At 58.7% G+C, this 23,226-nt stretch overlaps 8 protein-coding genes across 8 annotated transcripts; 4 read left to right on the top strand and 4 right to left on the bottom strand.

The window, feature by feature from the left end:
• Positions 1 to 231: 231 nt before the first annotated feature.
• Positions 232 to 3,780, top strand: ACA1_092200 (uncharacterized protein; the record flags this gene model as incomplete). The annotated part of the gene is given in 10 exon segments (XM_004334675.1): positions 232 to 497; positions 956 to 1,009; positions 1,028 to 1,963; positions 2,037 to 2,152; positions 2,216 to 2,340; positions 2,362 to 2,397; positions 2,464 to 2,595; positions 2,702 to 2,852; positions 3,042 to 3,275; positions 3,356 to 3,780. The coding sequence occupies 10 exon segments, from the start codon at positions 232 to 234 to the stop codon at positions 3,778 to 3,780; spliced, it is 2,475 nt and encodes an 824-aa protein (XP_004334723.1).
• A 56-nt stretch (positions 3,781 to 3,836) lies between these two features.
• On the top strand, positions 3,837 to 5,463 carry ACA1_092190 (uncharacterized protein; the record flags this gene model as incomplete). Its single annotated transcript, XM_004334674.1, has 6 exons — positions 3,837 to 3,914; positions 4,034 to 4,149; positions 4,279 to 4,421; positions 4,499 to 4,527; positions 4,681 to 4,793; positions 4,929 to 5,463. 6 exons carry the CDS (start codon positions 3,837 to 3,839, stop codon positions 5,461 to 5,463), a joined length of 1,014 nt encoding a protein of 337 aa, XP_004334722.1.
• Positions 5,464 to 5,582: 119 nt separating this feature from the next.
• On the top strand, positions 5,583 to 6,077 carry ACA1_092180 (ubiquitin family (UBL) post-translational modifier, putative; the record flags this gene model as incomplete). The annotated part of the gene is made up of 1 exon (XM_004334673.1): positions 5,583 to 6,077. The coding sequence occupies one exon, from the start codon at positions 5,583 to 5,585 to the stop codon at positions 6,075 to 6,077; it is 495 nt and encodes a 164-aa protein (XP_004334721.1).
• Positions 6,078 to 6,232: 155 nt separating this feature from the next.
• Positions 6,233 to 9,011, bottom strand: ACA1_092170 (serine carboxypeptidase; the record flags this gene model as incomplete). Its single annotated transcript, XM_004334672.1, has 15 exons — positions 6,233 to 6,270; positions 6,334 to 6,375; positions 6,456 to 6,532; positions 6,625 to 6,809; positions 6,937 to 7,146; positions 7,272 to 7,376; positions 7,484 to 7,544; positions 7,695 to 7,737; positions 7,815 to 7,930; positions 8,040 to 8,130; positions 8,263 to 8,331; positions 8,403 to 8,531; positions 8,654 to 8,789; positions 8,886 to 8,942; positions 8,985 to 9,011. 15 exons carry the CDS (start codon positions 9,009 to 9,011, stop codon positions 6,233 to 6,235), a joined length of 1,386 nt encoding a protein of 461 aa, XP_004334720.1.
• Positions 9,012 to 9,117: 106 nt separating this feature from the next.
• On the bottom strand, positions 9,118 to 10,612 carry ACA1_092160 (xylose isomerase domain containing protein; the record flags this gene model as incomplete). The annotated part of the gene is made up of 7 exons (XM_004334671.1): positions 9,118 to 9,301; positions 9,391 to 9,468; positions 9,509 to 9,622; positions 9,710 to 9,836; positions 9,900 to 9,989; positions 10,066 to 10,296; positions 10,390 to 10,612. The coding sequence occupies 7 exons, from the start codon at positions 10,610 to 10,612 to the stop codon at positions 9,118 to 9,120; spliced, it is 1,047 nt and encodes a 348-aa protein (XP_004334719.1).
• Positions 10,613 to 10,703: 91 nt separating this feature from the next.
• Positions 10,704 to 13,699, bottom strand: ACA1_092150 (uncharacterized protein; the record flags this gene model as incomplete). Its single annotated transcript, XM_004334670.1, has 7 exons — positions 10,704 to 11,564; positions 11,592 to 11,764; positions 11,859 to 12,210; positions 12,373 to 12,471; positions 12,547 to 12,795; positions 12,913 to 12,999; positions 13,139 to 13,699. 7 exons carry the CDS (start codon positions 13,697 to 13,699, stop codon positions 10,704 to 10,706), a joined length of 2,382 nt encoding a protein of 793 aa, XP_004334718.1.
• A 605-nt stretch (positions 13,700 to 14,304) lies between these two features.
• ACA1_092140 (RNA pseudouridine synthase) lies at positions 14,305 to 15,936 on the bottom strand (the record flags this gene model as incomplete). The annotated part of the gene is made up of 9 exons (XM_004334669.1): positions 14,305 to 14,361; positions 14,520 to 14,665; positions 14,754 to 14,848; positions 14,913 to 15,007; positions 15,126 to 15,185; positions 15,358 to 15,420; positions 15,500 to 15,629; positions 15,705 to 15,763; positions 15,823 to 15,936. The coding sequence occupies 9 exons, from the start codon at positions 15,934 to 15,936 to the stop codon at positions 14,305 to 14,307; spliced, it is 819 nt and encodes a 272-aa protein (XP_004334717.1).
• A 471-nt stretch (positions 15,937 to 16,407) lies between these two features.
• ACA1_092130 (serine/threonine protein kinase) lies at positions 16,408 to 23,179 on the top strand (the record flags this gene model as incomplete). Its single annotated transcript, XM_004334668.1, is given in 23 exon segments — positions 16,408 to 16,456; positions 16,516 to 16,591; positions 16,608 to 16,881; positions 17,069 to 17,209; positions 17,311 to 17,472; positions 17,548 to 17,710; positions 17,772 to 17,913; positions 17,983 to 18,089; positions 18,151 to 18,300; positions 18,398 to 18,489; positions 18,556 to 18,789; positions 18,879 to 19,000; positions 19,078 to 19,226; positions 19,301 to 19,448; positions 19,515 to 20,037; positions 20,123 to 20,239; positions 20,315 to 20,411; positions 20,497 to 20,706; positions 20,788 to 20,839; positions 20,921 to 21,897; positions 21,968 to 22,408; positions 22,487 to 22,792; positions 22,863 to 23,179. 23 exon segments carry the CDS (start codon positions 16,408 to 16,410, stop codon positions 23,177 to 23,179), a joined length of 5,049 nt encoding a protein of 1,682 aa, XP_004334716.1.
• Between the last annotated feature and the right edge of the window lie 47 nt (positions 23,180 to 23,226).

Below are 23,226 nucleotides of genomic sequence, written 5' to 3'. Positions count from 1 at the left end.
GTGGTCGTCGGAATAGCTTCTGCCGCGTTGCTCTCCGCCCGCTGGTGGTGTCTCGTTCCGCACGACTCCCCCTTTGGTTCATAACCAAAAACTTTTGCAGGCCTTTCTCGCCGCCCTCAAGCCACAGGAAGAAGCATCACGAGGGAGAGAAGGGCTTGGTCGATCTGGCGCTCGCGTGCTGGAGGCACAGCTAGTGGATTGCCCGTGGCAGAGAGGAGAAAAGTAAACAGGATGGAAAGGGACGGCCACAGAGACACGGGGAGGTCGGGCGACAGCGGCAGTGGCGCAGGGGGGAAGCGACGGTACGGCGCTGACGATGACACCGATGATGCCGATCATGGCGCAGATAGAGGGGAGCGAGATGAGCACGACGATGCAGAAGAGCAGCAGGACACAAAGAAGAAAGTCAAGAGGAAGCGAAAGAGTGGAGAACATGGAGCTTCATCCGACGCCGGGAGGCTGAGCCGCAAGGAGGCGGTGCCGCACATCAAGCGCTGGTACGCTCCTGGTGGGATGAAATATTGGATGGATTGAAATCATCGCCTTTTTGGCTGTGATGTACCACTCTATTTTTTGATGTCAGATCATGCCTTGATGTCTTCATATCTGTAAGAAATCAAGGCATTATCTTGATGATTGTGGCTCTGTCCACCTCGAGATCATCTCCACAAACACATCGAGCCTCTCGTTGCCTCACAACCCGAGACTCAACTATTTTCCACTTGTTGCAATGCGCAAATATTATCGATTATTAATTATTTATCAATCTTCGCCAGATATCCTGGCCAACCAGAGATTGTGTACGTGAACTACACTTTCCTTAAATAGGATTGCCACATCATTTTGTAGCCTGTTGGCTGTGGGCTTTCCATTTAAAGACAATTCTACCAAGGCGGTGTCTGCGTTTCGATGTCCCCTCAGTTTGACAGCTCGTCGTTGTTGTTGTTTTCGCCAGGTTGCGGGAGCATGTGGTGGAGCGCGAGGAGGGATCTCTGCTCAAGCGGGAGCTGTTCGAGGCCTACCTCAGGTTCTGTATGCAGAGCAATCTCAATCCGACCAACGATGCCACCTTCGGCCGGATGGTCAACGCCGTCTTCCCCAACGTGCAGCAGCGCCGGCTGCGCCGGGATTCGCACATCAAAAAGTGGCACTACTGCGGCATCGCCTACCGCTCCGGTGGCGGCGCTCTATCTCCCCCAATCTCCGCCGCTGCCACCACCCACACCGCCACTTCGGTCGTCGGCTCTCCTTTCGCCACCACCACTACCACCTCCACAACATCCACCAGTGACGCGTCTCTCGCCACTTTTTCGTCGGCGTCTGCCTACCACCCCTCACCGCCGCACTCTAACTACCACCCGCCGCACCATCATCCTCCGCCAGCTTACCGCCACGGCTACCCGCCACCACCTCCGTCGTACTACTCTTCGTTGGGGCCACCGCCGCCGCTCTACACCCCGTCCTACCCCGACCAAGCCTACCGGGCGCCAACGTCGGCTCCCACACACGCCTACGGCGCCCCGCTCCCAGCCTATGCGCTGCACCACCATCCCGCATCTTCCTACGTAGGCCGTTTTCACTCACGCCTTCTGCCGGTGCCTGTGCCGCTGGATGAACTCACTGCGGTGCCGCCATACCACCACCCGAGCGCCCAGCCGCCGCTGCTGCCCTCGACGTCGGAGCCGTTCGGAGGCCTGCCGCCTGTGCCGGCGTTCTCGCGCGTCGAAGGCCAGCTCGCCCGTGTCTACTCTCACTCCAACTCCTACTCGCCCGCGCCTGACGAAAGCGGACCGGGCAAGGGCAAGGCGCTGGCCGACCGCCACGAGATCGGGAATGGGCTCACCGCCTCCACCTCGGGCTCTCCGCCGAGCATGTGGCTCCGCAATGTCGACAACTCGTTGCCCTTCCTCAACCAGCTTCACCTCTACGCCAGCTTCTACCGACGCGAGATGTGGGGCTTTGAGTACGCGCTACTCCGCCCGCGCGAAAGATTCATTAGTTGGCCCGTGACGCTGACGGTGTGTGTGTTGAAACAGACCGTTGAATCCGCTGTGTATGAAGACGGATACGCTGCGCTACCTGTTCATGACCGAAGAGGGCTCCAAGGAGCGATCGCCGCTTTCCCTCTGCACTCACTACGCCTTGTGCGCGGGTAGCCCCCTGACGCCTCTTGCACTATTGCTCTGTGTGGGCGCTTATCGATGCTCTCTCGCAGGTGCACTTTTGTCGGGGCACTTCGCGCAGGCCAAGGAGCACTTTGCAGCTGCTCGGGAACATCTGGGCTATGTGTTCGATTCGAGCAACTACGATGTCGCGTGCACCCTTTGCTACATCACCTCCGTCGCTCGCTTCTTCGCGCAGGTACTGTGCGGGCAGCTCTATGTGCGGGCCGAGGGCGTGCGCTGACATGATTCGCGTGAATGCAAAAACCAGAACGAGCGAGAGGGCAAGGAGCTGTCACAGTACTACCTGACGCTGGGAATGGAGACATGTGAGAACATCGGCGCGCAGAACGACGACCTCTACACCATGCTTGTCAAGTCCTGCGCCATATACCTCCATCGGATCGATGAAGAGGCTTCCACCCTCCTGCAGGTCCGCCTCAACCCCTCCACGATGGCACGCGCACGGCACACGATACACACGGCACGCGCCTGCGACACACACCGAACTAACCGGATTGTGGCGTTCTGGCCAGCAGGCCAAATCCGTCCCACGATGGCGCAAGCCGTGGAAGCAGGGCAAGTACTACGTGGAGCAGTACAAGTACGGTAAGTTCGTGAGCGCGCTGCAGGAGTGCGCCGTCGAGACCCTCAAGCAGCTCGTCGTCCTCCTCCTTCGACCACCCCACCGTACGCTCCCCTTTGGCTTTCTCGGATTCTCGTGTTCGTGATCTATTCTCTGTAACCTAGTCCACATTTTATTTAGGCAACCAGGAGTTACTCAGCAACATATATTTTCCTTTTATCGCAATTATTAAGGCAAGGACCTATTTTAGTTAGCACGTGTGCTTAATGGGCGCTGATCGATGTGCACGACAGAACCACCGACGCCGGAGGAGTGGTGGACGTTGCGCGAGGCCTCTGCGTGGCGCGAGGGCACCATCACCGGGCTGGAACAACTGTACTTGTACGACCCACCGCGACAGCTGACCACGTTCCTGCGGGCCTACGTCATCTTCGCCCGAGCCGTGTGCAACCTGCGAGTCAACCTCGTTGACGACACGCAACAGGCCTCCTCCGACTTCCTCCAGCTCCTCAGCCGCTGCAACCGAGGTGCGCTTCTTCACTCCTACACCAGCAGTGCTCGAGCGCGGCGACTCGCGAGACGGTCATCGACTCACCGTCACGGGCAGGTGTGGTGGCCTGCGTGTTTTCGGACCTGTGGTGGACGGGCGCGTGTGCGGAGGCCTTCGTGGGTCTGGTGGTGTTCTTGCACCGGGAACGCCGGCGGGATCTGGTCAACCTCGCACTGGCCCTGCTGGCCCTGGTGAAGAGCGACCTGGTGTGGGCCGACCAGATGCACGGCAGACTGGTCGCCCTCAACATCGTCCCTACCACCACCGACGATGGTGGTTGTGAAGGTGAAGGTGGTGGCATACCAATCAAGCAGGAGAAGGAGGAGCGGCAGCGAAGCGGTGACGATGCTCACGACCTCAATAGCCTCGGGTACCTCGGCCACCACAAGCTCAAGGCGACCGTCGAAGAGGACGGCAGCGCGCAGCTCATCGGCACCGCATCAGCGACGAGACAGGCAAAAGCACAGAAAAATAAAATGTAGAAAAGGAATGGGAAAAGGAAAGGAAAACAGATTTTGCGCAGGACGGGAAGGAGGAGATGAGGCGGCCGAGCGTGAGCGCGCTTCTCTTCTGGCTTGTGATTGCTGTGTGCTTCGTTGGGGCGGCACAAGCTTTAGTGCGTGGTGATCTTGTGAAAACGAGCACACGAGCTCGATATGGAACGGTAATTCTGCTCTCTCGATTTATTTGCTCATAGAATCACGAATTAAACACACACTCTTGTGCGTGCACCAGGTGGAGACGCCGTGGACGGGACTGACGGCCAAGTACAGCCCTCGCTTTCGCTACGAGAAAGCGAGTATGCTGCCCAACCCACAGCAGGACATCAAAGCCCACGACTTCTTCAAACTGTACGCTCTACTCACCTCCACAGCCCCCTTTGGGGGGTCGTTTGCAAGCAGCAGCAAAACTACGTAGCGACCCGCTGACGCAGACCCACCACACCCGACTTGAAACGACACGACACATACACCGTGCAGGTCGTTCTCTTTCGTTGATGGCAAGTTCACCACGCCGTGGATTACGGTGTGGGACGCGAAGCAGAACATCTACCTCAACTACATCGAGTTCGTGTTCCTGTATTCGGGCAACGAGATCATCGGCGTCGACTATCACGTAGACTGTACGCACACCTCCATCGGCCTCACCCACCGGTGCACCGACCACTCATCTTCTTTTGCTGCTAAAACCTCGTCACAGACAACAACGACCCGGAGCATGGCGGCAAGGTCCTGTCGAATCTGTTGCTCAAGGCACGCGAACCTCAACTAATACAACCACCACTGCTCGGGCATTGCCCAATGCAAGCTGAGGCTCACCACCACCACCACCGCCACCATCATCGGACTTTTTGCCCACTCCAGTTCGCTTGGAGCGAGCAGAGCCTGGAGGACGTGGACGCGATGCTGGCGCTCATGCTTTGCGGCGGATTCATCGCAACCATGGTCGTACTCCTCTTCGCCGTGTTCGACTCTCAAGGCACCACCCGGCTCCAGTACGTCCCTCTCTCTCTCTCTCTCTCTCTCACACACACACACACACACACTCGAACGATCTTGGCCTAATTTCCTTCTCAACCTCGCTGAATTGAACACACGACACACACGACACACGATGTCTGGACCTACAGGAAGTTCAGCGAGTTGATCAACAGCGAGGAAGAGGCGCGGCCGGTGGCCTCCTCGTTGCCGTACGTGGACACCAGCTACGACGAGCGCCCCGCGCCCAGCCGCCGACACGTCAACGGCGGCGGCAGCGGAGGCAAGAACCGATCGTCGGCGACCTACGTGGAGTACGACAACGCGCGAGGCCCGATGGCCATGATGGAGGGCGCCGGCGGCTTCGTGCCCTCGTGGGCGGCCACCACCAGCGCACAGCCACCATCAGCCGAAGAAGAAGGAGACGAGGTGATCCCCATGGAAGCGTTTCCCGCCGATGAGGAGGATCGAGGCACGGCCACCGGCACCAGCCGAGGGAACGAGCGTGAGGACTATGATGGTAGCGCCGTGGCTGAAGATTTCGTGAGCATCGACGCGCTCGGCCAGCTCCCCGCGGGAGCGTCGACGACGCCGGTCGGCTCGGCGCCCACCTACCTCCAGCAGCCCATCGTGCGAAGGAAGGGGCCGTCGGACGATCATGCCTCTACATCCCGCAAGGACGACTGAGCGGCAACACAAAATACAAAGAGAAAGTGAAAAGGAAAAGGAAGGAAAAGAAATTGTGTGAACCAACAAGGAGACAAATCAGCATCAAGAAGGAAGAAGGACAGCAGGTCGCTTTGAAGATGGACGAAGGAACGAAGTCGACGGTGCAAAAGATTCCGCTTCTTTCGGTCAAGGCGGGACCTACGGAGGCGGATCAATGGATTAAGCGATTGAAGGAGGAATACACGGCGCTCATCAAGTACGTGCAGATCAACAAAGAGGCCGACAACGACTGGTTCACTCTCGAGGCGGCCAACAAGATGGGCACTCGATGGAAGGGCAAGTGCTGGTACATTCACAACTACTTGAAGTACTCGTTCGATCTTCAATTCGAGATTCCCGTCGGCTACCCGCAGACCCCCATCGAGCTCCAGCTGCCCGAACTCGAGGGCAAGACGCCCAAGATGTACCGAGGCGGCAAGATCTGCCTCACCATCCACTTCAAGCCGCTCTGGGCGCGCAACGTGCCTCATTTCGGAATTGCCCATGCGCTCGCCCTCGGCCTGGGTCCTTGGCTCGCCGCCGAGATCCCCGACCTCGCCTCCAAGGGCCTCATCGAACCAGAGACCAAATAGACCCGTGCACCCACCCCCTTTCTTTCCTCACTCCACTTGCACCCCCCCCCCCATGTCTCGTTCTTCTCGAGGTTGGGGAGTGCATTTCGCAACAGGCCTGAGGTCGACGTGGACGAGGTGATGAGGGGCTTGCACGACGTCGGTCACTGTCGGGATCAGAACGGCTTGTTGTGGATCCAGCGCTCGAAGAAGGCTGATGGAAAGGCCGTGTCAGAGAGAGCGTGTGCGTGCGTGCCATTGATGTGTGTGGGCGTACCATAAGCTTGCGGCGGGGCATACCAGGGCACCATGTGGCCGGCTTGGGGAGAGAGAGTGCATGCGTTCGTCAGCGTACGATCAGCTGTAATGGAGAAGAGGTGTTGATGCTCTGAACTGTACCTCCTTTGATGGTGAGGAAGCTGATGCCCTCGTACTCGATGACGCTTCCCGCAGTCTGGCCATCGTACTGCCAATTGCTGCGAGCAATCAAAAAGAAAACAATGAACTTGAGCCATTGCTGTCGTGCCGTGCTGTGTGTGCCGTGTGTGTCGTTGTGTGGGCCACAAACCTCCAGTCCCTCTTGACGGGTCTCTTGAGGCACGAGATCCAGCGCTGGGTGCCGATGAAGGGCACCGCTGAGTCGGCGTCGCCGCTGAAGACCAGCACCTTCCAGTTGGTCTCCGTGGCAAACTTCTTGTAGAGATCGTTCGTGTAGAGCAGCTCCGCGTTGCGCGAGTAGTGAATGTTTCCGATCTGGACACGACAGGAAGCTAAGCAACGCCGCACACGCACACGCAACACGCAACACGCAACACGCAACACGCAACACGCAACACGCAACACGCACACAGCGAAGAGAAAACAAAAGGAAAAATGGTACCATAGCCCACTTGGTGGGGCGAACGCCGAGCACGGCCTGCACGGAGGGCTGGTTGAGGTAGGGCACCATGTAGTTCTCCAGGCACGGGTTGAACGGCATCGAAGCCAGGAACGAACCCACCGACGAACGCCTGTCCCAGCGGTTGGTGTACTGCGCCCAGTCGATATCGCTCTGCTGGTTGGGGCACGTCGGGGCCAAGACGTTGTAGAACTGATGCAACACACACACAACACACAACACACAACACACACAACACACACAACACACACACACGGCGACCGACGATCAGCAAATGCTCGCTCCCATCAGAAGAGGCGGAGGGCGGAGGGTGGTACGTCGATGTTGGTGGGCAGGTAGCCCTGGGCTCGCTTCGCCGCAAGCCGGCACGCCTCCGAGGGATGCGTGAACGGCGAGTTCGTGCAGTTGGTCAAGAAATCGCTCTGCGTGTGGGTGCGTTGTGAGCGTGTGTCGTGTCGTGTGTTGTGTGCGTGTCGTGTGTCGTGTGTCGCGGAGAGCGATGAACGCGGATAGGGAGCAGAGTGAGTACCCAGCCGCAGACGGTGAAGCAATCGACATAGGCCTTTTGAGGGAGCAGTCCGTGCGTGTACCTGTTCTCCCGCCACAAACAGCACTCGGTCAGCTGCCGCATTAATGCAACCAACCAACCAACCAACCAACCAACCAGCAATCAAACCAAAGCAAAATAATTCAAACCAAAGCAAAAAAATTCAAACGACCACACGCGGGGGGAAGAGTACATGAACGTGAGGAACGCGTATTCGTCGACGTTGAAATACCAATCTGCCCGCGCGCGGAGAGAAGGGTGAGCCAAGGGGTGGAGGAAGAGAGAGTTTGCGATGGTGAAAGGTGAAGCGGACCAGATTCTACGCCGGGGTTGCCAACGGCGATTCCCTTGATGTTGATTCGGTCTTCGGGTCGCTTGAGCTTGTTTCCCTCCAACACGAGGTTGGCCATCTCAGGCACGTAATGGCCACTGGAACGACACACACACACACACCACCGCACACGCACGCACATGAGCGAACCATGACACGTCAATTTTGCATGGAATGGCCTGGAATGTGTGGCGCGGTGGGTCGCACCCATAAGACTCGCCCGTGACGTAGAAGTCGTTCCTCTTGAACTGCGGGAAGAGCTGGAACCAGCCCTCCAGGAACCTGTAGTTGTCCGACGCTGTCGTTGGGAACATATATCATATACAACATAATATGTACACGTCATCATTATAAATAAATATATATATGTACACACACAACACATACGTTCAGGTACACACCACCCCACGTGAAGAAGGTCGGTGCGCACCAGTCCGCGAGTCGTTGGTGTAGTAGTCGGCAGGGTCGTCCGAGAACGAGAAGCCGACGCCAGCCGGGGCTGTCGTGGGGGAAACGCGCGTGAGCGTGTGTCTGTGTGTGTGATGGTGGTGGTGAGTTTGGGGTACGCACCTTCGATGTAGATGATGTTGGAGAAGTTGTTCCACGAGTAGGGGTTCAACGACAGCGTCTTGCCGTCGGCGTTGGGCCGGAAGGGACCGTTCTCCGTCAGGAGGCCCATCAGCGACGATGCGCCGGGTCCTGACACGCACACCGCACACCGCACACCGCACACCGCACACCGCACACCGCACACGCACACGTCGCACGTGCACAACAGTGAGGAGGCAAAGAAGAGGAGAGAGAAAGATGTTTTGGGGCACCTCCGTTGAGCCACACGAGGAGAGGGTCCTGGGCGGGGTTCCTCTGCGACTCGACGAACCAGTAGAACAGCTTGCGGTTCTTCACGGCGTCGACAGTCACGTAGCCCGCGTACTGATCGAAGTTGATGGCTTCACTCTATAAAGCAACACAAAGAGTCAATTATGGAGAAAAGTTGTGGAGAAGAAACCCTCTTGCATCGTTGACAAAATCGCTCCTTGGGGGGGGGGATACCAAGCCCGGAAGACGCTCGATCTTATTGACACGGTCGGCAGCGGGGACGATGGATGCCTGCACCGCGACTGCAAGAGCAGCTACAATCAGGCACCACACTATCGTGCTGCGACAGTCCATCATCATCTTCTGCAACAACCCCAACTTGTAGCGGCGAAATGAAGTGATTTGTGTCGACGCGTGTGGCCCTTGTCTATGACTCCGCACACGCTCACAGCACGCTCGACACCCTTCACTGGGGGCCGGCGGTGGTCGGCTGGTGGTGGTTGAACTGGGCATCGAAGGCGAAGGCGCTGGGCTTGAAGTTGATCTGCTTCACGAACCGGCACGACTCGGCAGCACCGTGCTCACGGTCCATTCCCGTGTCTTCCCACTCCACCGAGAGCGCGCCGGCATAGCCCACGTCGTTGAGAGCCCTGAAGAGATATAGGTAAGCCGATGCGTCTACTGTGTGCGTGTCGTGTGTGTGTCGTGTGTGTGTCGTGTCGTGTGTGTTGTGTCGAACCTGATGATTTCTTCAAACTTGACGCTGCCTCGGCCCAGGCTGCGGAAGTTCCAGCTGAAGTGGTCGGGCGAGTCAGAACTCAAAATCACGAGGAGGAGAAGAAGGAGGAAGGCATTACCTCCGCCTGTGATCGCCGAAGGCGACGTGGCCGCCGTAGGTGCCCACCTCCGTCGGCGTGGGCGACACATAGCAGTCCTTCATGTGCACGTTCCTGATGCGGTCCCCAAACTTTCTGTCATTTCAGCGCACGACGACAGCACACGTACTGACGAGGTGAGAAGAGTAGAGAAGCTTCACCACTACCGTGTGTGAGTGAGACCTGACGAAAAGCACGTAGTCCACGTTCTGGTAGACGAAGTGGCTCGGATCAAAGTTGAAGCAGAAGCGCGGGTGGCGCTCGATGGCCGCCAGCGCCCGCTCGGTACTGGCCACGTCGAAGGCAATCTCTGCCACGTGCACGTCGCATTAGTTCTCGCGCGGGTGTGCCTGCTTTGACAGGCCTCCGGTACCTGTGGGGTGAACCTCCAGCGCAAAGTCCACGCCGAGCTGGTCGAAGGCGTCCAGGATGGGCCGCCAGCGCTTCGCAAAGTCGTTGTACCCTGCGACGAGCGAGTCAGCCGCGCTGGTGTAGGTGCACATGTGGGCGATGGTGGGTGGCATGGCGCCGCACCGCACCTTCGTCGATCCAGGCCGGAGGCACGGGCGGGAAGCTGTAGGCGAGGTGCCAGATGCTCGAACCGGTGAAGCCCGTCACGACGGTGACGCCGACGTTGACGGCCGCGCGGGCGGTGAGCCGCATCTCCTCGGCGGCTCGCTGCCGCACGCCCTCCGGGTCGCCGTCGCCCCAGACCCGGGCCGGCAAGATGGCCCTGTGCCGTGCATCGATGCGATCGCACACCGCTTGCCCTGCAGCGTGTGCGGCGAGTCGTGTGCGGTGTGCGGCGTGTGCGGTGTACTCAGTCGGCAGTGGGTGCACGGAAAGCAGGGTGAGTGAGTTACCGACGAGGTGGTTGGAGATGGCGACGATCTGCAGGCCGTGGGCGGCGGCTGTGTAGCGCTGGGCGGTGGCGTAGGCGGGGTCGTCGGCCGCGCGCTGGACGTCGAGGTGGTCGCCCCCGCACGCCACCTCCAGCCCCTCGAACCCCATCGCCGCCGCCCGCTTGCACAGCTCCGCGAACGGCATGTCCACCCACTGCCCAGTAAACAACACCACCTTCCTCATCTTCTTCTCCCACTGTTTCTGCAGTATTACACTGATTTTTTACTATTTTTGTTTTTATTTTTATTCGCCACGTCAGCAGCCCACTTAACCATCAGCATCGCTTGATGAGGAAGATGGGGATCCGCACGCGGGGGTCGATGCGACCGAAGGACATGTGGAAGGAGACGACGAGGAGGTAGGTCTGGTGGAAGGTGGCGGTGTTGAAGAGCGACTCGCCCAGCACGTCGCCCCAGCGCACCGGGTAGGTGAGCTCCACCCCGCGCAGCATCTCGCCCGCGTCCACCTGCACGTGGTATATCCGCTTCTCACCCAGCCGGCGGCCCATCTCTGGGTACCTGCTGCTCGCACCGCCGCTGTTATTGTTGCTGACTGGTTCGCGCCTGGTGGCGCCCGGCTCGCCGGCGAGACTATTGCGGCGGCGCTGCATGAAGGCCTGCGGATCGGCTGCGACGCTGGCGCCGGCGCCGCCCAGGCTCGACCTGCGGATGACGTCGTGTGTCTGCGAGGGCGTCGATGAAGATGACGATGATGACGACGAGCTCGATTGCTCCCCGCCGGCGATGCTGTTTCTTCGTCGGCCGGGCAGGGGAGGCGCTGCCGAGCTAGCGCCGCCGCTGCTCCCCAGGCTGCCGCGTCTGCGGCCAGCCCACGCGGGCCTCTCCTCGACCTCGGGGCTACTGCCCTCGGTCGACTCCTCGCCCAAGCGGTCTCCCTCTTCACCTTCATCATACTCGTTGTCGCCCTCTTCGTGAAGCTCCATCTCCTCGCCGTCCGCCTCGTCTTGGTCACCATCATCGCCGCGACGTTGCTGCTGCCCCTCATCGTTGTCGTCGTTGTTGTCGTCGTTTTGGTTGTCATCATCCCCGTTGGGCCGGATGCCGCGTTGGTTGTCGGCGACGAGCTGCCAGCGGCCCACCCCGCCCGCGCCGCGCTTGACGATCTCGCGGCACACCTGCGACTCGCCCAGGATCTCGAGCACCGTGACCGAGACGGCATGAACCCGCGACTTGGAGCACCGGTTGTCGATGTTGCAGGTGATGGTGATTGACTCCTCGTCGAGGTAGAAGAAGGTCTTGTCCAAGTGCGCCTCGAATCGCGCCCGTCGGTCGGCCTTCATCAGGAATCGCTTCTCCACCGCTTCGTGGGCCGGCGCTGTAATTTCACAGTGGTAAACATATAAATAGGTAAGCTGTGTGTCGTGTGTCGTGTGTCGTGTGTCAATAAAAATGACGGGAAGAGTGCGTACAGCCGGCGACGCGCTCAACACGGGTCTTGAGCTTGCGGTCCATGCGCTTGCTATTGTGGAGGAGGATGTTGTGCTTCATGGACATGACGTTGCTGTGCGGAAAGGGCAGGCCCAGGACCACGCTCGCGTAGTACTCCACACGGAAGTAGCTGCCCGTCTTGGGCATCATGCGGAGGAAGCTGGGCGGCAGCCGCTGGTCCAGCAGGCTCTTCTTCGGGAACACGCACCGGATCGGGTACCGGTACGTGCCGCGGTAGAGGGTGATCGTATTGCGCTTGCGCTCCTTCCACGGCGTGTCGCCCAGGATGTTGAGATAGAACCCCAGAACCGGGCGCTTCGACTTGCGTATGGCCTGCGCGGTTGGTGATGGGTGGTGGTGGTGGGGTGGCGATGGTGGTGGTGGTGGGTGGTGGTGGTGGTGGGTGGTGATGGTGGTGAGTGAGTGAGTGAGTGAGTGAGTGAGTGACATTGTCAGAGTGGAGAGCGAAAAGGAACACGAGAGTAGTATTGGTACATTGCGAGCGGCATCGTAGGAGCGGAATGCCTCTTGGCCGTACACCATGAGGTACAGCCCATGTGTGACCACCTTCTCCGAACGCACGTTGATCGTAACCTGCCCAATCGCGTACACTGGCGTTAAGCCCCTGGTGGTGGGAGGTGGTGGTGGGTGGTGGTGGTGTCTGTTTACCTCTCCGGTGATGTACTGGTCGGGCTCGCTGGCCTCCTGGCACTCGAAGACGGAGCAGTTGAGATTGAGGAAGAGCTCGTTGTCGGTCCCGCCCAGCAGCTTTCGGATCTTCTTCTTGCCCTTGCTCTTCCGCTGCTTTACGACGAAGGTGAGCTTGTAGCGTTCCCGCCACGTCAGCTGCTCGTTGCCCCACTTCCTCCTCTTGGCCTTGTAGGGGTTGTGCTCCAGATGGTGCTTCTCCTTCGAGTACTGCACAAGTTCAAAATCAGTGTTATGCACTTCTCCGTGTGTGTCGTGTGTGTCGTGTCGTGTCGTGTCGTGTCGTGTCGTGTCGTGTCGTGGCGTGTCGTGTCGTGTCCATCGTACGTAGTAGAGAGCACGCCAGAGGTATTCGTCTTCGGACACCTCCTTGAGGAGCGTGCACGTCTGGCCCACGTTCAAGAGGTCCATCGGCTGGAGGAACGAGAAGATGCGATACAGCACCTGCCGCGTTGTTTTAAAACACAAATAAAGACAAAGAAAGAAGAAACAGAGGAAGTGTGAGAATTCGTGCGTAGTTGGCGCGCTGCGACGTGGCATAGCTTGCGCGTACCTCGCGCGGCAGGTGCGTGAGCACGAGAAGAACGTAGTAGTCGGCGTCGCCGTAGACGATGTGCTGCAGCGCCTCCGCTTCGCCGGGCTTCTCCTTGCCCTTCTCCTCGGTGGTCGTCGTTGTCGTCGTCGTCGCAGCCGCCGGCTCGGCCGAACCCAAGAGGAGGTCATTGGCCGAAGTGTTGGGCGTGGCGGGCCGCGCTTCCATCTGTATCTCGTTCTGGAACGCCAGCGCCACGGGACCCATGGCCTTCAGCATGTCGCGCTCGACGTGGGCCTGTCGCACCTCCTCCATGTTCTGCAGCTCGAAGGCCTTGCCCTCCTCCTTGGCGCGCTCGAGCGACTCGTAGCTGCCGTCGCTGCTGCGGGCCAGACCGAAGAACGCCGCTGAGTCGACGTAGCTTTGGCCAGCGACGGAGGCCGGATCGTCGGCTCCTTCCTCGACCGCGTCCGCGGTCCCCTGCCGGCGATCGCCGCGGGCGCTCCCGCCCTTCTTCTTGCTGGAGAAGAGCTTCTTCTTCGTCTTCCTCTTGATGGAGGACGACAGCGACCGCATCATCATTCTGTTTTTGAAAAAGAGCGAAGAATCTCTCTCTTTCTCTTTCTCTTTCTTTCTCTCTATCGCTTTACCTTCCTCTCTAGGCGTGGGTCGTATCGCCTTCTTCTTGTTGTGTTCCCTCTTCTATCACGGCAAGCCCCCAATTCCCGCTAATTTTAGGAGGTGCAGGCGGCTTGGTATTGCGGTGGTGTTGTGTTGTGGCTGCGCTGAGCTGCTTGCTGGTTGATGTGGGTGGTTTGTACAGGTTTGGATATAATGGAGAGGATTCCTGAAGGCGGTGGGGGGAGGGTGATGCCGAGCGGGGATGCGGGCCGGGCGGATGCAGAGACCGACACAGAGTTGAAGAGGTGCACCTGAAATTTACCTCCTCAACTACTCGAAATTTCGAACGGAAAGCAACAAAAAGGGGATAAAAGCAGGAGCCATTCAAGAAAAAGAGCTCTCCTGCAGGTTGTGGGGATATTTGGCCCTCACGCTCTCTTGGTTCATTGTCAACCTGCTGGCGATCTGATCAGGTCTTGTTGGATGTTGGTCTCAAGGTAGCACTTATTGATGTGTAGTGGTAATTGTGGTTGGCAAGCAAGATAAATGCGGTACCGACAAGGTGGTCACGCTTGCGCCCAAGAAGGAAGCGGCGCGGTGAAGTGCCAGCCGTCGCCGCGGTACTGATGCGCGTGCAGCCAAATCTGCTTTGGTCGGAAGGAGTGCAGGAGGCCCTTGCGGCAGTTCCAGCAGTCCATGTCCAGGTCCTGCGCCCGCAGGTCCTCCTTGACGAACCTCTCTGTTTGTTTGTAGTGAAAGTGTATCAGGGTGTTGTTGTTACGCGATTGCGTGAGTGGGTTGGTAGCATACCTGGCTGGGATTCCTTGAATGCGGTGAGCTCCTCGGGGGACATCTGGCTCCAGTCTTCTGCGCTGCCCTGCTGGAGCTTCAGGAACTCAGCGCGGCTGCGCACAAGCGGTCCCTGGCCTTTGGCGACAAAGGTAAGAGGTAAGGTAATTGCAATGGTTGGGGTCAGCCAGGCCAGCCACCATTGCGACGACGACACGTGGCGAACCGTAAAGCAGATCATTGGCGATGGGGAAGCCGAGGTGGTTCAGGTGCGCGCGTATCTGGTGCCGGCGCCCAGTAGTCGGGTTACACTTCACCAAGCTGTCACAGAGAAGGGAGGTGAATACTAGACATCGCACACAACTCACAGGCCTGGCAAAAGTACCTTGTGTCCGTGGCGGAGTCATAGCCAGCGTGTTCAAAAATTGTATGCGCTGTCCTCCCCTTTTCATAGTCCACCAGGCTAACCCCGGTCTCGGCCTGCACCAGAGGCACCGCGCACTCGACCCGGTCACTGCAGTGGCGAACCAAATGAGTGAGCCCCAACTGTGCGCAGCATTGAGTGAGGCCGGCCGTACATGGGAAACTTTCCGCGCACACGGGCGATGTAGAACTTCCCCACTTGCCCTGTCATGATGGCCATGTGAAGCTTCCTTGCCTCCGGGAAGGTCCGAGGAAACAAGATCACGCCAGAGACCGGACCGTCGAGGCGATTCACACCTGGTTTCGCGCATTTGGTCACAACAATAAGGAGGTTTGCGTGAGCGGGGCCGTGCCTGCATGAACAGTACATCAGCAGGTCAAATCTACATACATGACTGTGCGTTCACGTTCATCTCCAACCGCAGGATGGCCGACAGCGTGTTATATTTGTACAACGAGACTTCATGACACTGCAAAGAGAGACACGAAGGAGAAAAGAAAGAACGCATTAGCAAATGCTATGGCTGCCGGGGGACTTATGTGACGAACCGGCAGTCCGGCTGGTTTGTTGACGACTACGAGCTCGTCCGACGAGTGGATGATCTGCACGGGTTCGCTTGTCACCGCGGGTTCGTGAATGTGCATGTCGTGGTGCAGCAGGTCAGTCGCTGCAAAGAGCCTGGAGAGGAGGATCGAGAGATTGATGAGCACCACGCACCATGCCATCAGTCACATGTGTACGGATGCGCAGTACTGATCAGGCGCAGCGCGTTGCTGATTAACTTTGACTCGCCCGGTCTCGACTGCTTCGAGCTGCAGCAGAAAAACAGTGAGACGCACCGCAAGCAAAAAAGGGGGGCGAGTACGCGTACATAATACGCTGGTGGATGCCGGTGGAAATGGGAAGTGAGAATGCGGATGAGCGGCTGCCCGACCCAGTGGCCCTTTGCTCGTGCTCGGTACTGGAACCAGTACGGACGTACCATCCTGCACCCTGTCCAGCCCACAAATATTTTGTCCTTTTAAAATAAATTAAAATAAATCAAGAATGCTAGATTGCACCATCTGTTATGTAGGGCTCCGGTTCGTGCGACCCATGGTCTGCGCGGGGTGGGAAGTGGCTAAATGGTCGCACGCCTCCTGCGCCTCGACGCATCTGCGGCCGGGTGAACAACGCACACCTCATTCAAGAAAAAAAGAGAATAAGGCAGAAAACAAAAAGAAAAACCTGCTATTTGCTCCACCAATCAAGGCGCGATGGAATAAGTTGGCCAACTGCCGGCACGCGAAAAACGAACATGACCGATCCGAGATGCATCGATTCCTGACAGTCGGCGATGTGACACGGAACCGTAACTAGGCGGTAGTGGTGAAAGCTTGTGCTTGCCCCCTTGCCTGGCATTGCTCCCAAAAACTGTGAGACGAACACAACTACAACGAAAAGCAAGGCACAAACCATGCTGCGCTTGACACTCTTGGCCGCCTTGGCGTTCCTTGCCTTTTCGAGTGCGTACAAATTTCCCTCTCGTCTCTCTCACCACTCTAACCTCCCCCTCCCTCTCAAGGCTTCGTCGTGCATGCGGACATCATAGGCACCGGCAGCCAAAGCGCACAACCCCTCCTCTCCTCCTGGGCCGACTCGTACGTCTTTACTCAGGTATCAGCGTCGTAACGAGTTGGACCGCGTCTCAAATGGCACACTCATGGGATCGACCACCGCGCAGGACACGGAAGCGGTTGTGTACAGCGGCGTGGAGCAGAGCGCCACCGGACTCTCGCGACTCGACAACGGACTGGCAGATTGGCTGGTGACCGACGGACCGCTCCCCGCCGCACGCCTGGGCACAGACAAGCTGCAGGTGCCGCTCGTGGGCCAAGCCATCGTAGTGGCCTACCACCTGTCCGCGCTCAACGCCACCGACCCTCCCCTGGTACCGACCCACCTCACCCGCGGGCGGTCGCACTAGCAACACCCGATCGGTGATAGATCATGACCGATTGCCTTTTTTATCCTTATGCCCAATCGGGTTTTTGCGACATGGCGGTCTTGACCTTGCTTTGGCAGTTTGTGCCGCTGACCTTTATGTCGTCTTCGGACATGTCCGCGTTGTTGACCAGGTGCTGGACGGGCAGACGTTAGCAAGGATCTGGGCAGGTGAGATAACGACGTGGGACAATGAAGCCATCAAGTCGCTCAATCCCACCGTGGCAACCAAGCTGCCTGCGACAGACATCCTCCTCACCTTCGCTCCAAACAACGTAAGTGAACCTAATCTTGCAAGTTAGCGTATTTTTTTTAACTACAACTTGATGATTCTCACGGTTACCGTTCGGTTTGGCTAATGATCATGTTTGTCTAGACCGAGGCGGTCTCGCCGCTGTTCAAGGAAGCACTATCCGTGTTCAGCACCAACTTCAGCACAACACTGGCACTGGCCAACGGGGACTTCGCCGGCATCGCAGCCCTCAACGGGCGCGCACTCTCTCTCAGCCCTCTCTCCGTCAGGTTGGCCTATGTCCAGGTACTGCTCTTGTCTCCGCGGCTTCCCATATCCAGGTTCTTGTAGTGAATTGCTAAGCAAGTGTCGGCGCAACAGAACACCGACAACTGTCTGACCTACGTCAGTTTGGGTTCGCTCAAAGCGTACGCGCCCGGCCTCGCCTACGCCCACATGCGAAACCCGGCAAACAATACCGTGGCCGCTACCACGGACACCATTCAGAGCGCGATGACCGACTTTCGGTCCTTTATTGTGAACGGTGCGCCCTCGCACTTTCGTCGCGGGGAAGCTAGATCTAAACTTCTGCCCTGTGTGTGCAGGCAACGGCTCGAACCTGTTCAATGGAGGCGGGGCGCAAAGCTATCCGATGAGCTTCCTGCACTACCTGACCACCCGGCGCAACCTCACTTCGTCCGACTGCTACACCAAGGAGCAGTACCTCGTCTTTCTCTCCTGGACCCAGTACGTGGCGCTCTACTCTTGCTTGGGATTGTTGTCTTTTCTCATGAGTTTGTGCACGCACCAAAAAAGGGTGAACAGCGGTGCGGCGAACATCGCAAGCAAAGGCGGCTACGCGCCACTGATCAACGGATTCCGCAAGCGCATGATCGACTCTCTCGGCACCATCACCTGTAATGGTACGAACCACACCTTCATTCCCTTGCGAGTGCACCCTATTATGTTCTAAGCAACTCTCAGGCAAGAAGGCCTTGGGCTATGCCTTCCTCATCGGCACTGGCAGTCCAGTGCCCACGTACCTGCGTTGGGCAGTCAACTACAACAATCCGGACTTCAGGTTGGAGTACTTTTACCAAACCTCCACCAATGCCATCATTGGCTTGGCTGCCGGTACTTCCCCATACACTTCCTTCTCACTCTGTGGTTCTAATCTGATTCTCGTCCATTTCAATACGGGTGAAATCAGGCGATCTTGACTTCGGTACAGTGATCACCGCACCCAATGCGGCTCAGCAAGCCCTCCAACCGTTCACCATCACGATACCAATCGTCGTCGGAGGCCTAGGCCCGGTCTACAACGTACGACTTTGCATTTCTCAGTCTTTGATCATTTACTTGATGTTGATGGTTCTCTTCTCCCTCCAGGTGCCCGAGATCGTGACGGAGGAGCCTCTGGTCCTCGATTTTCAGACCATTTCCGACATCTACCTCAACAAGATCAGAAAATGGAACCACATCAACATCACTCGCCTCAATCCCCAGTTGGAAGACTTGCTGCCCGACAAGGAGATCATCATCGTTTACGAGGCGCCCTCATCGGCGCCCAATTTACTGGTCAGCTCCGCCATCAGCGCCATGGTGCCCGAATTCCAGGCAGAGGTATTCAGCCTGCCCCTTATTGAGGTGCTGCTGGCCATTACCGAACACCCGCTTTGACTCCTCACCTTCATTCAACGCCATGGTTGCAGGTGGGTGCTTCGGCGGTGCTCAACTTCCCGGTGCTCCAACACGAACCCAACCGTACACTTGCTGTGGCGCCCAACGACATCATCGCGCCGATGCAGGCGAAGGCCTACACCCTCGGCTTCTGGTTCGCACCCACCCTCGTCCTCCTCATATGATTCTTCACCGACGGCTTACGGAATTGGGTGCCTCAATCATTGATAGGACCAACTACGACACGCTGAACGCGCGAACGGTGCGCGCGGCGGCTATGGTGAACGTGGCTGGCACTGTGGTCAGCCCCGAAGTCAGCACCTTCGTTTCTGCCATGAACGATTTTGCCGGTCAGGCCGACGCTCGTATTCTCTTGCTTGGTACGCGCTCGCGATCGCAAGCACCACCTTAGTTCCGAAGTCTTGTAGCTAAATAACTTCTGTCGTAACCATAGCTCCGGGCAACAATAGCTGGCCGATTGCCACCTACAATTCGGTGATGGTCAATTCGCGCACGATGCCCGATTGTCAGAAGGCCACCGCGCTCGTTGACTGGCTCTACTGGACCCAGTCCTCAGAAGAGGGGCTCGCCCTCTCCAATGGGTGCGTACAGATTCCCGTCCGCAGCAGAACAGAACCAACTCATATCTGTGGCGTTGTGGCGCTCAGCGTGGGCCTGGCGGTTGCTGGCCAGTCGGCCATTGTGTCCAAGTTAGTCCTGCGGATGCTCGCCAACGTCACGTGCAACGGCGTGCCTTCGTTTTCGTTCTTCAACTGCGTCGACGACGGCGTCATGTGCTCCAACCACGGCAACTGCTCCTCGTCGGGCGTGTGCCAGTGCGGCGACCAGTGGGAGGGCCAGTACTGCCAGACGCTCAAGAGCGATTCATCATCGTCCGACACGCTGGGCATCATCCTGGGCGCCACGCTCGGTGCCATCCTGCCAGTGGTGTGCCTGGTGCTGGTGTTCCTGGTCGGAGTTATATTCGCGCTGGTGGTGCGCCTGGAACGCAAGAGGCGCGAGAAGGGCGACTGGGAGATCGACGCCGAGGAGCTCGAGATCAGCGATCAGCTGGGCGCCGGAGGCTACGGCACGGTCTACCGGGCCAAGTGGCGCGGCACCGAAGTGGCCGTCAAGATGATGCCCGGCGAGCAGGTCACGCGCGAGATGGAGCGCAACTTCAAGGAAGAGGTACGAGTTCCCATCCGCCAGGCTATGCCCATTCGTTTCATCAGCAAGTTGTGCAGAAATGACTTTTCTAATCGACAAATTGCAGGTGCGGGTGATGACGGCGCTGCGGCACCCCAATGTGGTGCTGTTCATGGCGGCCTCGATTAAGGCTCCAAAGATGTGCATCGTGATGGAGTACATGGCCCTCGGCTCTCTCTTCGATGTACGTGTTCCGTACACCCTCGATAGCGCATCTCTCATCTTTGTTATCTCACCTCGTCTTGGAAACGCTGGGCAGTTGCTGCACAACGAACTGATTCCGGAGATACCCTACGCCCTCAAGCTGAAGATGGCCTACCACGCGGCCAAGGGCATGCACTTCCTCCACTCCTCCGGTGCGTTGCCGGCCTCACGATAGCCTTTAGAGAGTGAAGCCAGTGCTCGTTTGTGTGTGGCTTACTAATATGAAATGTTGTGCAGGCATTGTGCACAGGGATCTGAAGTCGCTCAACCTGCTGCTCGACAGCAAGTGGAACGTCAAGGTGTCGGATTTTGGTCTCACTAAATTCCGCGACGAGCTCAAGAAAGGCGGCCAGGGCCTGGGTCAGGGCAGCATCCACTGGACCGCCCCCGAGATCCTGAACGAAGCCTTCGATGCCGATCTCGCCCTCGCCGATGTCTACTCCTTTGGTAACCTCCCTTCCCCTTTTTTGACCCACCACACTGAATTGAAAGATGAGCGCTATTCTCATTCCCCAATCAAACGCGCAGGGATCATCTTGTGGGAGCTCTACACCCGAGAGCAACCCTATTTGGGCCTGAGGTGCGTAACTCCTATTAGGTTATTTTAACTCCGACCAGGTCATTGAAACTCCGATGCTCACGCGGTTGTGTTGGAGTACAGTCCTGCAGCGGTGGCGGTGGCGGTGATACGGGATAATGTGCGGCCGGCGGTGCAGAGCAGCGACGCCATGCCCGCGGACTACAATGAACTGATGACCAGCTGCTGGCACGCCGACCCGTCGATCCGTCCCACATTCCTAGAGGTCATGACGCGCCTCAGCAGCATCTCCGGCGAAGCGCTCGGCGGATCGTCGCTCACCCGCACCTCGACCTCCTCTTCGTCGCATAACATCAGCGCTGGCCTCAACAGCGGGTCGCTCTCCTATCCCTCCATCTCCGCAGCCACATCGAGCTCAGGCGGCCGCGGCGACAGCTTGTCGTCGGGCTCCCGATCAAGCGTGGCGGCGGTGGCAGCGGCTGGCGGCCCAATCAAGCCGCCCGAGGGCGAGGTGGTGATCGTGTTCTCCGACGTCACGCGCGCCGCGTCGCTCTGGGAGTTCAACGCCGAGGCCATGCGCGACGCCACGCTGCTCCACAACGAGCTCGTGCGGCGGCTGGTCAAGAAGCACGGCGGCTACGAGGTGGTCTTCCTGCGCGACCGCAACAGCGGCGAGGGCTCCTTCTGCCTGGCCTTCAGCGACATCGGCGCGGCGCTCGACTGGTGCGGCGACACGCAGCGCGAGCTGTTGGCCGCCGAGTGGCCCAAGGCTCTGCTGGAGCACCCCGGCGCCGCGGAAGAGTGGGGCGACACCGACGACCGGGTGATGTTCAAGGGGCTGCGGGTGCGGATGGGAGTGCACGCGGGCACGCCCAAGATGGTGCGCGACCCGATGACGCGGCGGGTGGAGTACATCGGGCCGGTGGTCAACGCGGCGGCGCGCATTACGGCGCTGGCCCACGGCGGCCAGGTGCTTGTGTCCGAAGCCGCGCAGCGGAAGATGGGCCTCAAGTCCCCCGACGGCGGCGATGACGCTGGAGAACAGGCCACCAAGAAGTTCGTCGCGCTGGGCCGATTCGAGATGCCCGACGCGCCCAAAGGTTCCTCTCATTCCTCGCATTCCTCTCAACTAAAATCTGACGCCTACTTACATCGGCGTCGCTCTTGCAGGCGCCAGGCTCTACGAGCTGAAGGTGGCAGGGCTGGAGGCTCGGTTCTTCGGTGGAGTGTCGCCTGCGGCCGACGGCAACAACCGGTCAGCGCCCAGTGGCGGAGGGTCTACCACGGACGAAGATTCGATCGATAGACAGAGCGACGGGGAGGCGACGCTGGAGACGGCGGTGGGCGAGGGCATGATGTTCAAGGAGGACAACTTCCTCACGTCGGCCAACCTGTGCCGCTGGGTGATCGACTTCCACGAGATCGCCCTCGGCAAGCAAGTCATGGGCATGGGGTCATACGGGGTGGTGTTCAAGGGCAAGTGGAAGGGCGTCGAGGTGGCCGTCAAGCGGTTCGTCAAGCAGAAGCTCGACGAGCGGCGCATGCTCGAGTTCCGCGCCGAGATGGCCTTCCTCTCCGAGCTCCACCACCCCAACATCGTCCTCTTCATCGGTACTCTCTCTCTCTCTTCCACCCGCTTCCCCCCCAAGCTCATCATTGACCAATGATTGTGGTGCACTTTCATTGCAGGAGCGTGCGTGAAGCAGCCCAATCTGTGCATCGTGACCGAGTTCGTCAAGCAGGGCTCGCTCAAGGAGATCCTGGCCAACAACGCCATCAAGCTCGCGTGGCGCCAGCGGCTGGGGTTGATGCGATCGGCGGCGGTGGGCATCAACTACCTGCACTCGCTGCAGCCGGTGATCGTGCACCGCGACCTCAAGCCGTCCAACCTGCTGGTGGACGAGAACTGGAACGTGAAGGTGGCCGACTTTGGGTTCGCGCGCATCAAGGAGGAGAACGCCACCATGACCCGCTGCGGCACTCCCTCCTGGACTGGTGCTCTTCCCGCCCTCCTCTTCTCTTGCGCTTCGTCTCACTCACACACACACACACACACAACAAACAGCGCCGGAGGTGATCAGAGGCGAGAAGTACTCGGAGAAGGCCGACGTGTACTCGTTCGGCATCATCATGTGGCAGGTGGTGACCAGGCGCGAGCCTTTCGCCGGGCGCAACTTCATGGGCGTGTCGCTCGACGTGCTTGAGGGCAAGCGGCCGCAAGTGCCGTCCGAGTGCGACAAGCCGCTCAAGAAGCTCATGAAGCGGTGCTGGCACGCCACGGCCAGCAAGCGGCCCTCCATGGACGACGTCGTCGCCTTCTTCGACAGTCAACTGGGCGACGCCGATGGTGACGACCATCCTCTCGTGGCCGGTTCGGTTTGAATCTCTCCATATGTGCATCACACAGAGCTCTTTGGGTGTTTCCTCTT

The sequence above is a fragment of the Acanthamoeba castellanii genome (genome assembly GCF_000313135.1).
Source record: "Acanthamoeba castellanii str. Neff unplaced genomic scaffold scf7180000084645, whole genome shotgun sequence".
Classification (NCBI taxonomy): domain Eukaryota; phylum Discosea; order Longamoebia; family Acanthamoebidae; genus Acanthamoeba; species Acanthamoeba castellanii.
This window is presented reverse-complemented; position numbering and strand designations above follow the sequence as displayed.